Here is a 17,587-nt window from a genome sequence, read left to right as displayed (position 1 = left end):
AAGTGAAGAAAAAAAGAAAATTTTTCTGTATTTCTAGGATTACAGCTGCTCCACATGTAGGGGACTATTTGTAACCTTTTCATCATCTTGTATTGAATCCTTTCCTTCTTCTAGGGCCCAGGTATGAGGATCTTCTGTTTCCTGCTTTGTCTGACAATTTAGGGCCACTGAGTTACCCTTCTGGTCTCACACCTCCTCCTGTTGCATTGAGGGGTCACTGGGATTTTGAGAATTCAAATGGAGAATCATTCTGGATAGGGAATGGAGTGGAGACAATCGCCTGGGAAACAGCTTCTTGTTTCTTCAAGGAAGGGCAAGGCTGAGAGCGGCTGGGCAGGGCTATGGCTTGGCAGGGGGCTGGTATCTAATTAGCAACAAGTGTGGGACTTCCTTCTTATTCTAATGGCAATGGTTTCAGCGCAAAATAGAGGAAATAATACTGAGAGGTGCCCAAATTAAAAAGCATGAGGAAAGTGAAACTTACGTGCTTTCTAAAAAGGTACATAATTCATTTAAGGAACTTCATTATTGTTACTGATTACTGATGGAGTCCACCGTATTTACTATCCAGCTGTAGACAGTGCTGAAAACCCCAGCAGGCTCATGAGTGACAAGAGGATGCAACTCCAACCAACTGGGTGCTTTCCACAGCTCTGAGAGGCTGTGGTCACGGTAGAAAGACCATGTGGTCAGCCAGGCCACACTACTCTGTTCCTCAGCTCCCATGGCTGAAGCTGCCTTGCAGTGGTGAGACCACACCTTACCTTTGCAGTGTCCATCGTAATCAACCTGGATTTTGGATCCAGTGAGGCAGGCATCTCGATGCAGTTCACAGTGGTTGAGGTAGGTCTTGCCGTTACTGCCACATACAGGCCTCTTGTGAGGTTTGCATTGCTGAAACAGACCCAAGAGAGAATGTTTGTGCAGTTATGGATATCGACACACAGACACACACACACAGAGCCATTTTGTAAGGGGACTCTCCACCACCAGAGATGGTGCTTCTATCCTACCAGGGCACAGGCAGTGACAGTTCTGGCCAACTGACCCTGTCTCAGTTGCCTATGGCCCTTAGTGCCTATCCTGGTCCAGGGTCATCTCTTCTATTCAGTGAAGAAAGAGACACCCTCTATGGTTTGAATGTTTGTGATCCCTCCAAAATTCATGCTGCTACTTAATCCACAATGCAAAACTATTAAGAGGTGAGGCCTTTAGGGGGTGATTAGGTCATGAGGACTCCTCCCTTGTGGATGAGGTTAAGAAGTGAATATATCAGTCTTCCTACAGCATTTGGCCCTTTGGTCCTTCTGCCTTCTGCCATGTAAGGATGCCACATTCAAGGTGCCATCTTGGAAGTTAGAGACCAGGCCCTCACCAGACATCAAATCTGCCTGCGCCTCAATCTTGGACTTCTCAGCCTCTAGAACTGTGAGAATTAAATTCTTTTTATTTATTATTTACCCAATCTCAGATATTTTATTATAGCCACCGAAACAAAGACAACTGCCTCATCACATCAAATTAGCAGAAAAGGCGTTCTATTAAAAATCAGAAATTTGAATTCTCTGTCACTTTGGAAAAAGTCATTTAATGTCTCAGAAGATCTGAGATCCCTTAATATTCCAACATTCAATGACATAAAACAGCCAGAGCTGAGAGCTGGGAATGTGGAGAGACTGATAGGCAGGCAGGCAAACACACACACACTCCAATTCTTCCACAGCCTAACTATAAGGATCTCTTGCTTTATATACTATTTGGGGGGCCACTTTGTTTTCCTCCTAATCTCAAGCCTTTATTGTGAAGCTAGGAGTAAGGTTGTCTGGGTCTTTGTGAAGTACTACAGAGAATCATTATGGATAGGGAAATGGAACAAAGTTCATTTGGAAACTAGCTTATGCTTTGGCTGCTGAAGGTACCAAGATCACAGGCAAACTCAGTTTCTTTGGACTTCTACGGTTTTTAAGGGGGAGAAGTAGGAAGCAAGTTTAGCTCAGATCCAATAAAGAAAGGAAGTGAAACAAGAAAGAGCAGATGGTAAAAAGAAGCACAGAGCACTGGAAGTGGATGGCAGCCCAACCTCTCCGGTTTTAGTTGAGAATACCAAAAATACAAATTTCAGTGAACCAGTATTTATTATGGAGTGCTCACTATGTGCTGGGAAATGGACAAAACCAAACGTGGTCTCTGTCTTCACAGCATCTCCTGAAACCTTAGGTTTGGTCCCAGCTCACCCACATCTAGTTGTACAATTTTTAGGATAAGGTTTCCAGATCATAAGGCCAGGCTTATGCCACCACACTGTGGCCAGGTACACTGCCAGTGAGAACCTCCCAGAGCTAACGGATCCCCAGCAGGATCTGGCTTTTAGGTTTCTGAGTTAGAAAACTTCCTTTCTGGGGCAACAAATCAGGATCCTTAACCTGGGGACTAAATTGGTTGTATTTAATTTGCAGACAGACGTGTTTCCAGGCTATGAGTTGGTTTGACAGAAAAGAGAATGTCCAGGGTATTTATGTTCATTTTGGTGGCAGAACTTGTCAGAATCTAGCCTACAGAAGAAGTATTTATCAAAGGCTCTCTCTGGTTTTTAAACATCAAAAAAAACCTGCATCTCATCTACTGTTTTTAAAAATTTGCGTATCCTCTGACCTAGCAAGCTCTGGTGTCAATCAATGCTACAGAAATAAAGGCAGTAGCATGTAAGGGTATTTGCACAAGGATGTTATTGGTTATAGTGGTAAACAACCCATAGAACCAACTGAATGTCCATTTATGGGAAAATGATATAATAAATCTAGTTCTTTTGTATTACTATTATGCCACTACAATGAGTTAAATGAGTTAAAACTACATGTGCTGATCTAGAGTGTTATCCCTGATAATGAGTAAAGAATATAAACTGTATATATCTATATCTGTATCATGATCCCATTTTTGCATAAAATAGGGGGAACCATTATGTCTACAGTACTATATAAACCCTAATGCTTATAGTAACATAGAAAAGAAAAACATGTGGAACAACATGTACCAAATTGTTAACACTGGTTACTTCAGACTAAGGGATTGAAGGGTTATGGGAGAAGATTATAATTTTACATCTGTGTAAATGTCTGTACTATTTGACTTATATAAAACAATTCTTATTTTTTAATTAAAAAAATCTTATAAAGCTAAATTAAAAAAAAAGAAAAAATATCCATGCATTAAAAATCAGGAACCTGGAATAAAAATTCCATGTTTCTCAGAGGCATGAGGTATGCTTTTATAAAGAGACTGAAATCATTGGCACTGCCTGCTAATGGGTGGCTCCGCAAGGTAGCCACACTGGCCTTGGCCACTGTCCTCTGGCTCCTGACATTAGGACTTACCTCAATGCAGAGACAGGTGGGTTCCCCTTTCTCTGTGACTGCACATTCCCGGCCAGCTCCACAAAACACATTGGCACAGATCTTGGATTTGCTCCTTAGCTCTTCCTAAAACACACAATCATAAAGGAAACCATGTGACTGAGATGAACCCACTAAGGGATAAGCCCATAATGAGATTATCTTTCAGGCTTGGGCTTTGCTCTGGAATCATGGCTCATGGTCTTAAACAGCTAGATGTTGGGTCTTAAACAGCTAGACGTTGCCTCCAACAGCGAGTGCCCTACTCCCAGACACTGCTTCAGCCCAGGTTCAGGTACTTCTGAGTCCCTAATATGTTTCTCAAAGAGCAAGAGTTCCTTTCTTGCATGCTTCCTTTCTCATAAAAATGCTTATTAAGCACCTATCTTATGCCAACACTACACTAAGGGATGGAGATACAAAGGACAGACCCTGTCCTCAGGAAGCTCCATGACTCTCAGAGGAAACTCACAAAGAAAGAGACATTTGGAAAACAACACAGGAAGTGCAAGAACAGGATCACCAGGGAGCTGGAAGGGAGGGGGAGGGGGAGGGGGAGAATTTTTCAGAGGATACTTTCTGAAGATACTAGGCCTTAACTGATTCTTAAAGGATGAGAGGAGTAAGTCAGGCAGAAATGGAAACATTGTGGAGAACTATGACTATCTGAAGGACCCAAACCTGACTGAATGGTGTTCAAGGCATTATCATCTCAAAGGGCAAAAAGAAGGATGGCTAAACCAGTGGAAACGTGGATTTGCTATATTTGCTATGGTCCCATTTAGCCTCTGCCCATGTCTGCCACTGGCTTCAAGATTAACAGGGCTAAACTGCCTGATAGCAGAACTATTCTCAAATCATTTGCTAGTCAGGCATTTCCCTGTTCAGACATGTGCAGCAGAACTGACAAGGTAGGGAATGGTCTCGGTGTATGCACCTGAGAATGTGGGGGTATTGACAGGCACTGATCTGTTGGTGGCTCATCCCTTCCCTCCCATTCACTGGTGGCAGAAAGCCAGCCCCACCTCATTCACCACTCAACCCAGGGGTAGTGGTGGTTACATGAAGGAGAATGTGATTTCCCCAGCTTCTCATCCTGACTGGCTGGGCAGGCAAAATCATGAAAGACCTCCAGGCCCAAGGCTACTGGGCTAGCATTGGCTGTGACAAAACCAACAAAGACTGCAGGAGGCACAATGGGGTCATCGGGCTGGCTGTGGTGAGGCAGGGATGGAACCCAACAGTCCACCCTCCAGGCCATGTCTACTACATTATGCAGAGAACTCACACCCACAAGTCTTGTAACAGTACAATTCTTATAGTTGGTGAATGTTTTATATCCAAGATTAGGGCAAAAAAGGCAAAAAGAAAGTACAGGCTTTCGAGCTGAGGTGCTGTATCCAATACAGCTAGTCTGCTGCCACCCAGAGGCTGCTCTGCAAACTCCAGGTTATTATTTTCTGTCCCAAGCCTGCTTGTGGGTCATGCAGGGCTCCCATTGGTCTAGAAGCCGTTCTCATGCTCACATTTCATTGGTTCACATGCTGTGGATAAACCAATTCTTTTTTGAATGTTGCTAAGGCGAATTCAAGAAAGCTAGCAGGCGGGGAAGAAAGAGGAAGTAATTCCCAGAAGTCTGCGGGGATTGGAGAGCTGTTGTTTTCCTAAACAGAGAGTGGAGATAAAAATCAAGGATATTCTCCGGGCAGGGCCATCTTGTGGAAACTGCCTGAGAATGTAAGGCAACACGAAAAAGGAAGAGGAAAAGGTTTTTGCTGACGAGTTGTAAAAAACCTCAGATATGTTTACCTTCTCCTCTCCCCAAAAACGACACTCTAGCCAAGGGATACAGACAAATATGCACCCCCCCCTGTGGGTGTGTCCCATGAGTTATGGACACACAAATGCATAAAAAAGCATGCTCAGACACATGCCTGCACTCAAATACACCCGCACACAGCTCCACAGGCAAACACCCACAAACCTCCACTCACTAGTCTCTGTCCTTAACTAGTAATTTTCATTCTTTAAGCCTCACATGTCGTCATCTATAAAGTAGGGGTAAATGCCAGCCCTGCCCTGTGGACATTCAGTGAGATACATTTGGAAGTACCAACTGTAAATCAAGCTGCCTATGAAACCTGTTATTCATGGGAATGCCTTATAGAGCTGTTGCAGAAAAGCCTGTGGCATGTATGGAACCTCCTTTTAACTTATATTGGTGTTTTTAGTAAGTATCAAAAATAGATTGAATTCAATCAAGTCATTTTTCAGGAATAGTTCTCAACAATCCATTTGAAGAAACATAACTTTTGAGTTATAACAACTAATATTTGAAGAGTACAATTAAGATTTACAAAATGTTTTCATACACATGATTTCATCTTACAGGGAAACCCTGCAAGAACAGGTATATTATTATTAACCCTATTCCATAGATGAGGAAATTGAAGACCAGAAAGGTCGGATAACTTGCCCAAGGTTCCAAAGCTAGAAATGAGAGGAGCTAGGATTCCAACTCATATCTTCAACCACTGATAACTAAACTCCCATTTATAAATACCCGGCATCCTACTAAGTTATTTTTATATGTGATTTAAGCTCCTCAATAACTCGCTAAGTTAGACATCACTAGCCCCATTTCACAGGTGAGAGGGCTGAGCCTTAAATAACTAGAAAGTGGCAGAGCTAGAATTCTGCCCAATCTAAGGGAAAGTAGTTTATATTTGATTTATTTTCATATCCAGATGACATAAGGAAATTATGACGGGGGTGTGAGTTGCATAATTAGCAAGTGTTGGGAGAATGTGCGTTAAGAGTGCGTCAGAGATTTAGATTTAAATTACCCACATCCCACCTCTATTCCTTACTTGCTGGTCGTGGGCCAGGTGCTCTCTTTAAACCTCAGCTTCCTCAAGTGAAAACTGGGAGTACTGATTCTTAGAGGGTCGTTGTGAGGATTAAATGGGATGTACTGCAGGCAGCACAGTGCCTGCCACACAACTGAAAGTGGCTATTACTACAATGGGCAATTTATTTTCAGACAACTTTCCCACTGAGATGCTGTCACTACCACCTTGGGCTGTCATGTCCCGTTTTTCCCTGTCCTCCCTTGCACTGCAGTGGTAATAAAGAACAGAAGGACTGACTGAATAGAAAAAACAAAAGGCCCGTTTGAAGAGCACACAGGCAAGAGGGGAGCCACTAGTTACACAATCATGCCTCTTTGCAGGTGATACGTCTGTCAATAGGTGGCAATCTCTCTCTTTGTCTTGCACAGCCCAGTGCCGCAATGCAGAAGCGCAGTGTTGGCTCCTGCAGCTCCACCCAGCTCTGTCCTTGGAGCCAGAAGTGGTGCAGGAGGTAGAAGAATAGGGTGGCTGCCCCACAAATACGGGTAGGGTGATCTACCAACGTGGGAGAGGTCTCACCGGCAGCCTCATAGCCCTCCCCAGTGATCCCCATTCACAGGCATGCTTTAATGCAGAAATGAACAATGAAGAAAATTTTCTCCAGAGAGATAGCTTTTGTGCCATTGAAAACCCTTCTCCAAGCCTCATCTTCTCTGGGAGTGGGAGTGTCAGGTGCATCCCTGAGGTGCCTACAAAGTTGCTTAGGGTGGTGGGTGGTCTTACCCATCTGCTGAGAGACTGATTCGGAGCGGGGGAAAAGAACACCTTGAGAGGGGTTGAACATTCTCATGGGTTGGAGTAATAGCTGCCTGGTGGGGAGGGCTGTGGTGAGGAATAGGGAGATGAACAGGGTGGCAGGTGATGGTGGGGAAAGGGGTGGTGCTCGATGGCTGACCCGGGGGGCTCTCCACAGCAACTATGAGCAGTGAGAACCTTGGAAGGTTTGGGATTGGATAGGTAACATGATGGATATGGTGATTTGGAATGTTAATTTGTGTCGGGTCCTTTCTGAAATTCTGATTCAAAGTGCGGGGCAGCCTGGATGGAGAGAGGCTGCAAGCAGGAAAACCGGCCAGGTTTAAGACTGTAAATCTAGTCGGGGATGACAAGGGCCTAGGACCGAAGGCCAGTGTTAATTTTAGGACCTTCAGCTGAGTGAGGCTCTGCAGATATCTCTGTCCTCACAACCTCTGTGCAGGTCTCTGTATTTTTAGTCCCATGTAACAGATGCAGAGGCACTGGAGAGTCAGAAAAGCTCTGTGATGCATGGAGGCCACATAACTAGTGAGAGCTGAGTCAGGAACAGAACAAAGGCCAGCCGGATTCCAGAGCCTCAAGGTTCCCTCTTGGGGTACAATCAAGGCAGTGAGCTTTGGGGAGGGGGGACAGTTCCAAGGGCTGACACAGGGTGAGGTCACAAGGTACAATGCAGTTCTTGTAAATAGAACTGTTTGCTCTACCACTGTAATGATTTTAGGAATGATGTCCCAAATCAGTATGAGGATTTCGTGTATGCACAGATGACCACATTGGCACATGGATGTTCTCTAGGAGTATGAGGTTGTGGGCAGGTCCAATATTACAAAAGTATTAACCTACAAGTCTAGATGTACCTGTGAGAATGTAATTGATTTGAGTGGGGGTAGAGGGTGTGTTCTGGAAGTGTGGACACTCAGACATATTGATAAAAATCAACAAAATATCTGCCTGCAATGGAGAAACATCAGATTTCTAGCTTTATCCTTCTGCATCGTCTTCCTGACTAGTCTCCATGTTGTTTTCATTTCATGTTTTGCAAGCCAAGCTCTGGCGATTTGGTCTCATTAATTTTCACATTGCAAACTCCCTTTGGTAGAACACAGACTGGGAACATTCCCGACTTTTTACTAGGTAGAAAGTATCTGAGCAACCATTGAAATGGCAATAATGATACTTCATACTTGCACAGCAATTTTGGTTAATCTGTAATTTTTACAGATAGGCAGGCAGGGGTTACCTGTGAGGCCCTTCCAGATTTAAGATCCTATGGTGAAAATAAAACTGAGGCTCACAGCTACATGTGACTGGTCCAAGATCTCACAGTTGTAGAGCTGGGGCCTGGCCCTAGGTCTCCAGACTTTAATCCAAGCCTCTTTCCACTAAACCACTCTACCTCTTTACAAATCAAAGCTAGGAAAGGTGTTGTCTTGAATCCAAGGTCTTAAAAAATGGAATTATTTTTGCAATCAAAAAAGATCCTTTGCAAGCAAATGGAGAAAGAAGTTATTTACAAAACCACCAGTAGAGGTGATCGTGTATCTGAGTCTCTGGGCCAACCAGAATTAAGTCTGAACATAAAACACACATTGAATGTTTAAAAAGAAGTCTTCTGAAGTAAAACAATTTCTGGAAGAACAGTGTGCTTTGGCAGGGGAGGAAGCTTATAAGCAAAGCCATAAAACTGTCAGCTTAATATACCATCATTTCACTAACCTGAAGTGGGTCGGCTCTGTCCCCTCCATACTTTTCCTCTTTCCAACTCTTTTAAAAAAGAACAGCTCTACTTATGCCAAGGTGGAATTTTGGCTCCACTTGCCACTATTCTGTGACAGAGTGGCTTTGTTGACGTGAGAAAAGCTCTCTTTGCTTTGCCAGAATTAGTCATGGAAACTTCACAGGAACACCAGGGCCCCTCAGATATACACAGAGTACCATGGAGCTGGGGACAAAGGAATTCGCAGAACTGGGAAGAGCAGGGGGAGGTCTGCAGTGGGGCATATGGGGTGAGATGCTGGTTGCTCCCAGGCAGCTCTTCTGGAACCCAGTAGCACAGGCCTGAGAAAGCAGAGGGAAAGAGCGAAATTGCTTCAGGACCTTGAAATCTTGCTGGAGTATCTCATGACCTTGCTCAAGTCTCTCTGATTATTTTTTCTGGAAAGTAATGTGTTGGTACATCCTGCATATGCTATGGACAGACAAGAGGGACTGGTGATTTCTAGCAGTGGTTCTGATGTGTGTGGGAGGGGGCACTGCATGTGTGCAGTCCCTGCTATAAGTGTCCCTTCCTTATATGTGTTCACAATCAGTCCCCCATCTCAAGGTTAACGCACCAGGGCCAGACCCAGGTTTTGTGGGGCCTGAAGCTTAAATGGTTTTGGGAGGGCTCTATAAGAAAAAGAATATGCAATTATAAATGCAAATTGGGTACATGGCCTGGCAAGGCCCTTGCAAATAAAAGGTCTGAAATCAAAGCTTAATTAGCTTCATGGTAATCCAAGTCTCCATTTGCCCTATTATTTCTTCATAAACAAGATCTTTCCAATAATGGCTTTTAGGTCCTTAGTCTATTAGAGACAGTCCTAGTCAATATTTGATGCACATATGGCTTATCTCAAATAGACTGTAAGAGCCTTGCACACTTCAGCTTCCCACGGACCCACCAGTGTCCTGCCTGAGAAAATGCTCAACAAATGGTTTGTATATTAAATGTCATTTGGGGGTACAAAGTTTCAGTTATGCAAGATGAGTAATTTTTGGAGATGTAATGTACAGCATGGCAATGGTAGTTAATAATACTGTTTGTATACTTTTAATTTGATAAGAGGATAGATCATAAATTAAATCTTCTCAACATGCACACACACAAAATGGTAACTATGTAGAGGTAGTGAATATGTTAATTAGATTATGGTGAACATTTCACCATGTATACGAATATTAAAACATTAAAACATTTGTACACCTTAAATATATGCAATTTTTATATGTCAGTGATATCTCAATAAAGCTGCTTAAAAATAAAGAAAAATTATTTTAAAATGTCATTTGCAGTCTCTTCAGGTTAGTGCAGCAGCCAACAGTGGCACTTAGGATATTTTTGGGTCAGTACGGCTGGACTCCATGACATCCAAATAAGAGATGTATTGCCCAATGAAGATTAGCTTTAAGATTTTAAAAAATCTACTATGAAGCTGTCAGTCAAGAACTTTTTTTTTTTTTTTTGAGATGGAGTCTGGCTCTGTCGCCCAGGCTAGAGTGCAGTGGCGCAATCTCGGCTCACTGTAAGCTCCGCCTCCCGGGTTCACACCATTCTCCTGCCTCAGCCTCCCCGAGTAGCTGGGACTATAGGCACCCGCCACCACGCCCTGCCAATTTTTGTATTTTTAGTAGAGATGGGGTTTCACTGTGTTAGCCAAGATGGTCTCGATCTCCTGACCTCGTGATCCACCCGCCTCGGCCTCCCAAAGTGCTGGGATTACAGGCATGAACCACTGCGCCCGGCCTTTTTTTTTTTTTTTGAGATGGAGTCTCACTCTGGTGCCAAGGCTGGAGTGCAGTGGTGCGATCTCAGCTCACTGCAACCTCCGCCTCCCGGGTTCAAGCGATTCTCCTGCCTCAGCCTCCCGAGTAGCTGGAATTACAGGCGCACACCCCCATGCCTGGCCAATTTTTGTATGTTTAGTAGAGATGGGGTTTCACCATGTTGGCCAGGCTGGTCTCGAACTCCTGATTGCAAGTGATCCACCTGCCTCGGCCTTCCAAAGTGCTGGGATTACAAGCCTGAGTCACTGTGCCCCGTCAATCAAGAATTATTTAATTACCCTTTGATTAATTTCTATGATTAGCCTCTATCACAGCTTATGGGATATAACACGTTCCTTTTACTACTCATTGCATATTGTGTGCCTGGAAATTACTACATTCAGATTTCAAATGGGACAGTGCTGTTTACCTCAACCATTTTCTTTATTATTTTACAGATTCTGTCACATTCTCTAAGTATTTGTGTTTTCAGACTGAAGTATCTAGGTTGGCTCAGGCCACCTTCACAAGGAAGCCTCTCCCCTTCGCTGCTCCTCACATGTCATCTCTGGAATGCCTCCTGCTGCCTATCCTTAGGGCTTTCTTGAAGTGGCCCAGACATAACATAGCACACTAGATGCTTGGTTTCTAAAGAATGATCAGTTCCTGTGTTCTGCAATGGTCTTTTCTAGTCATAGCAGAAGTATAGCAGTATAGTAAGCACTTACAGAGTTAGAAACATGTTAGGCCTGTTTATATAGGACTGAAAATCATCTCACAAAGATCTATGAGGCTCGGGGATTCATCCCTGTTTGCACTGAGGAGACTGTGACTTCACGAGCTGGGCCATGACTGCGGAAAGAGTCAGACCCAGGTGGCTCCAACTCTGGTACCTGAGAGAGGTGCTTCTGTTCTCACGTCCACAGTGACGAGTTGGAGAGTCTCCCCTGTGACATACCACACCGCCTTCTCAACACAGGAACACTCAGTGACTCCACCGCTACTGACGGGGTCTTTCGGGCTCCCCATTACGAAAGCAACACTCCTCAGAGTGATTCCTGGGAGTTCCCAAGATATCTCGTCACTCTTCCTAAAGAGTGTTTTTGTAAGGCTGCCACTGGTTTCACAATTTCACCCTTCAGTTTCTTAGGAAAGCCCAAGTGGAAGTTTCTAATACAGACCATTTATCTGTCCTGAATTAGCTTGTTAGGTTTGAGTATGGTTCTTATTTTCTCCTCTCCAATTGTCTATCTAAGACTTGTCCACTTTGACGGCCAATATAGAGAGTATAAATCCTCCAGTCTTCTTCAGTAACAGCCAAGGAAAATGACTTAAACCCATCAAAATGCGTATTTGATGAATGCCTGTAACGGCAAAACATAAAAGAGAATGGTCTGTGATAAGCATGGCGCAAGCTCTGTGGCATAAACCCAAAAGGGAGGCCCGGGTGCAGTGGCTCATGCCTGTCATTCCAGCACTTTGGGAGGATTACTTGAGCTCAGGAGTTCCAGACGAGCTTGGGCAACATGGCAAAACCCTGTCACTACAAAAAATAAGATTAGTTGGGTGTGGTGGCATGTGCGTATAGTCCCAGCTACTCAGGAGGCTGAGATGGGAAGATTGCTTCAGTCCACGAGTTTGAGGCTGCAGTGAGCTAGGATCATGTCACTCCACTCCAGCCTGGGTGACAGAGTGAGACCCTGTCTCTAAAAATAACAACAACAAAAAAACCCAAAAAGGAGCAGAGGATGTGGCTGCCCCTACCACAGGAGTGTCTAACCTAGTTGGGCTGATGAAACAAGAATACAGGCCAATGCAGTCTGAAGTAATGGGGCCAACTCCAGGAGATGGGACTTCATAGAAGAAATGGGACTTGAGCCGAGCTCTTTAAGAAAGGTAGGATCTGGATGGAAAATCTATAGGTTTTTGAGCAGGAGAGTGTTAAGAAGAACACTTGAACAGTGGCACATGGCAAGAAATGGGTAAGGCGGAATTGGGGGCAGAAGGAAATCAGTTGGAAAAGGCCTGGGTGATGACAGTTGCATCTACACTAGTGATGGATGGCATGGTTACAGAAGGAAGGGATCCAAGAGAAATCTCTACAGAATAACGAGGTCTGGCAACATGCTGAATAGAGAGAGGAAGGAGACAGTCTGGGGGGCTGCCAGACCTTTGGCTTCAAGGGCCGGGAGGGTTGGCGGTGTGTCTCTGTCAGAGATAAAGCCTGGGAAGAGTGTCCCTTGAGGGTGGGGTGGCCAATGATGAGTCAATTATGGACATGTGTCTCAAGGGACAGTGAAACATCCCACCGACAGCTGCCAATATTGGCTAAAAATGCATATCTGGGCGCCATCTGTGTAAAGGTGAGAAATGGAGGCAGAGGAACAAATGAGCTCAGGAGGAAGGGGTGGTCATGGAAGGCTGAGGGCGGCTAGGGCGTGGAAGGAAAAGGGGGAACACAGAGAGCAGGAAGAACAGCCCACAAGGGGTCTCTGTGTAAATCAGAAAAGGCACCTTCCTCTCCAGGGAGATGCAGCACACCACCAGGGTATGGGGCTTGGCTAGCAGAGCGCAGCTTGGATTTCAGCCCGTCACCTCCTCATGCAATCAACAGCCTGTACAAGGGTATGACAACTCTGACAGCAGAGCAGCCAAGAGAGTAGAGTAGGAGCATTCAGAGAACTGGGAGGAAAACCAGGAAGCCTAGAGAGCTCCCAGAAGTGGATGATGAACGCCATGTACGAGAAATCATTTGGCAAATGTTGAGATAAAACAGTCAAAAAAAAAAAAAAAAAAAGCTTTTAAACTTCTGCTGAAACCTGAACTAGTAACCCAGAGTGTAGGCCTGGCAGAGGCAGTGATGTCATGTGTAAGAAGAATTAATGCAGGAGGACTGAAATGGGCCCTGGACATATCTCTGCCTCTAACATATGGTGTGACATGGGGCAAGGTGCTTGACCTCTCTGGGTCTCAGTTTCCTCAGCTATAAAATGCAGAGGTTATAGGTGATGCCTAAGTCCCTTAAATTGTAAGAATTCTATTAATTAGAAAGCTCAGGAATTTACCACTTCAGATGTCCCTGAATATCAAACTTCCCCCACCCAAGGAAGCTAACCTCTATGGCGAAACTAAAGAAAGTGGTTATGTATACAGTCACATGAGGGTGTTTCAGGGTTTTTGCTGGGTTCTGAAGGGGGGATTAAAGTTGGCTCTCATAGTCAAAGGATTCTCATAAGCAATGCCTTTTCATTCCCTCCCAGATCATGGCAGAGGGAATCAGGGAAGCAGTAATGGGACCCCAATTGAGTGTTCTGATTTTGTTTCTAGTGAACTGGCTGGAACCCTCTATGCCCCTAGAATGCTACTAATAAAGTTTTTATTCTACTTGCATTTGCCTTGCAAGGAGAAAAGGGAAGAAAAGAAAGGAGAGAAAGGCTAAAGGAAATTCACATGAGATTCACAATTCTTCATTCCTGCCAAGAACCTGTCACTGAAGTATGTCTGGGGCTGCCAGGGCTCACATTTACTCAGCATTCATGCTCTAAGTATTTCCACATGTAGTTCAAGGAAAATGGTTGATCAAAAGTTTAAAAAAGAAAATTCCACACACCTAAATCCCAGTACCTTCAACTGAAAGAAGGGAGAAAGCTCTAGGACAGCTGTGGGAAAATTCTCAAGACAGGCAGTTTTAGAAGCATCCCCTGCAGAGCCTGCCACATCTGGGCCAACATCCCTGCACATTCCCATCCCTCCATCCCATGCAAGCCCACCCTCCACCCACCCCAGCTTCCCAAGCCCTGAACCTATTAGGATTTGCATTCTTTGGAGTTCTAAGTGGAATGCAGGATTTACTTCCCTGATACAGTGGAAGGCAGATGAGATGGATATCGCCTAAGAGGTATCTAGTTCTCCTCTCCACCCGTTTTGCCTTGGGTGCCACTGAATTTAAGTAGTCCCTGGGTGGTTCCTGATACCACATACCTGCTGGGAATGGAATCCACTGTGGCAGAGAACTTGTGTGCTTCCCTGAGCTGGAACAGTCCCCCCATCACTTCTGTGGCTGCTGTCCATTACCCTAATTTGCACATGATTCCCCCTAAACCTGCAAGCTGAGCCACTATTCTCCAAGGTGGTCCACATTGCCCTGGCACTGAGTTGCATGCCCGACACTATCACCTACTGCCTTCTACCTGGGCATTGTTAACAAAGTCTTTGGCACATGGCACAGGGTGTTTTTCCTTTCTCCTGGGTGACTTCATTGTTCACATAGCCTCGAGATCCTTGGGCTCCTCACTTCAAGCAACTCTCCACTTCTTAGGGACCCTGGCTACTGAGAGCTTTGGGAAGTGTCTGTGAGCAGAGCAGGTAGCCACAGCAGATTTAAGCTGTAAGTGGACTAAAATTAAAAAAAGGGTCTAGGGCTCCCAAGGCTCTATGTTTTCAAATAAGAACTCATTAGCCTTTGAAAATGTCAGCATGATGAGGAATTGTTAGATGCTTCTTTAACCTTCAGATGGGCAGAGAATGTCCCATAAGACCACCTAAAAAAATCATGTCACCATCTGGGAAGTCTGATTTGTTATCTGGCTTGCCCAAATTCTCCCTATCCTTCAAGGCTTGGCTCAAGTTGCACCACTCCATTCTCAGTGAGCTTTTACTTTCTACTGGTATGAATTCCCCCTTCCTTCTCTGAACTTTGATTCCTTTGTATGAACTCATTTTGATCATTTATTTTTTAAGAAATAGAATTGACTGTGTGGATTTTGTCTTTCTGGCTGACCTATAAGCTCCTAGAGGACAAAGATTCTGTTTGTCCATCCTTTTGTAGGACCTAGCATATACCTTGTGCCACTCCATTAACTTTTGTTGAAAGCAAAACAGGATGGATTGAACCACACTGCCCTGGGGACTTGGGATAGGGACAGAGAGGAACAACATTTGTGCCAAATCTTTTCCTGGGGCTGCTGCCTCCCAGAACTGGTCTTTTTTGAGGAAATACCCTAAAGACCCACCCTCCACCACCAGGTCATACATATTCAGCCTGGATCATTAGAGATTGTCTTAGGCCCACAGAAAGACACTGAAGAGTGTGTGCACACGTGTGTGCATGCATATGTGTGTTAATGAGGTAGACAGAAGAGCAACGGAGGTCTAAAATGGCTTTCAGTCATTTCCTTTGTCCACAGTTAATATATAACCTAACTGAGACATGCTGAGAGAAGTAAGAATTTGGTGAAGAGGAACATAAGGTAATGTGGGAATGTGGGGTACGTCAGAGCAAAGCAAAATTGGGTGAGACTTCCAAGTATAGGGCAGGGGCAGCCAAAGAGCTGCCTGATACCTTGGGGGCCTATACTAGGGGGAAGTAGAGATGAAGAGAAGCAAGTGAGAAGAAGGCAGGAGAAACTGCAGAAATGGGATTATCTGAGGCCACTGCTTTTTGCTTGAACCCTTCTGAGGAACCCCACCCTTACACTGTCCTCTGAGGTAGAGGGAGGCAGGCTGGTCAACATTCCTAGACCAGGAAAAATGCTTCTTGCCTTGCTCTACCCCTCCTCCACTCCCAAAATATTCTGGGGATCTCTAACTGTTCCCTTCTGGTTCATCCACTAGGCTGACCTTGCAGTGGGGTGGAATACACTGAAACACGAGTTGCCAGGGGACAGCAAGGCCTTAACTATGCCCACGTGATTTATCTCCCCTTGGATTGGGCACATTAATAGGAACTGTGATGCCCAACCAAGAGGTGAGATCACCTGATACAATGGTGGAGGCTGGGGGGATAGTAGGGATGTCAGGGTTGACAGAAACAAAATGGAGCTGGGAGATCCAGCGTAGCAGAGTAGCACCAGTCTCCACTTTAAAAACAAGGACAGGCCGGGCACAGTGGCTCACACCTGTAATCCCAGCCCTCTGGGAGGCCTAGGCAGATGGATCACTTGAGGACAGGAGTTTGAGACCAGCCTGGCCAACATGGTGAAACCCCCTCTCCATTAAAAATACAAAAGCTGGGTGTGGTGACTTGCACCTGTAATTCCAGATACTCTAGAGGCTAAGGCACGAAAACTGCTTGAACCTGGAAGGCGGAGGTTGCAATGAGCCTAGATCGCACCACTGTACTCCAGCCTGGGTAACGAAGTGAGACTCTGTCTCAGACAAAAAACAAAACAACAAAATCAACAGGGACAAAGTCCTGGGAATCTCTGGGGGTAGTGTGGCTGCAAAGCAGTTAAGGCTCCAGCACCCTGGCAATTATTCTCTAGCCTAAGGATGCAGACAGGGTTAAAACCCGCAAGAAACTCCAAGCTAAATGAAGTCTCCATATGTGTGGCACAGCAGGGTTCTAGGAGAAGCAGACAGATGTAATTAGAAGTTCTCAGACCTTGTGTTGCCACAGCTACTGCTGGCCAGGAGGAAAGTGGGGGAAACCTGGAGTCCGAGGAATACAGTCTTCCAAGGAAATGCCAGTGGTGTTCATCATGCTTGGGCTTCAGCTTGCCCATGCCCAGGCTCTAGAAGGCCCTCTCCCTCAAATTCCTTCTCATCCCCATCCCCACCCCGGAGCAATTCCAAATGCAAATCAAGGGCTCCCTTCAGAGGGCACCCAAAGGAAGGAATGAGGAACTCTCAGAGGAGAGTTTGTGCAGAAGAGGCTGTTCTTCCGAGTAATCTCTGGTCCCTGGGGCTTTCTGGAGCTGAGTGAGGATCAGTCAGGGAGGCTGCAAGTTTAATTTATGCATCACTCTGGAGCAACCATGAGTGTGGCCTTCAGCCATATATTTTATCATCCAAAAGGGGACATTTGAGAATTAAAGGAAACCTTTTAAACAGACACACTTGGACAACAGGCCTAAACTGTGACACATGGTCGCCTGAATTACTAGGCTGCCTATGGGATGGGAAAATTTGTGGTTTTTATTTTAGAGAGTGAGGATGCTAACCTGGTATCTATGGACCCCCAGAAACCCAGCCATAAATTTTGGGACTGGATTTTCAAGGGGG

The 17,587-nt window shown here is 45.0% G+C and overlaps 1 protein-coding gene across 1 annotated transcript in view; it reads right to left on the bottom strand.

Annotated features, from left to right (window-relative positions):
* The window catches only part of FSTL1 (follistatin like 1), a 57,050-nt gene that overhangs the window by 17,948 nt on the left and 21,515 nt on the right, over positions 1–17,587 (bottom strand). The window contains 2 exon segments of the mRNA NM_001244587.2: positions 765–894; positions 3,375–3,479. Of these exon segments, the coding sequence (NP_001231516.1) occupies positions 765–894; positions 3,375–3,479 (235 nt within the window).

The sequence above is a fragment of the Macaca mulatta genome, chromosome 2 (genome assembly GCF_049350105.2).
Source record: "Macaca mulatta isolate MMU2019108-1 chromosome 2, T2T-MMU8v2.0, whole genome shotgun sequence".
Taxonomy (NCBI): domain Eukaryota; kingdom Metazoa; phylum Chordata; class Mammalia; order Primates; family Cercopithecidae; genus Macaca; species Macaca mulatta.
Note: the sequence above shows the minus strand (reverse complement) of the source record. Positions and strands in the feature narration are given on the sequence as shown.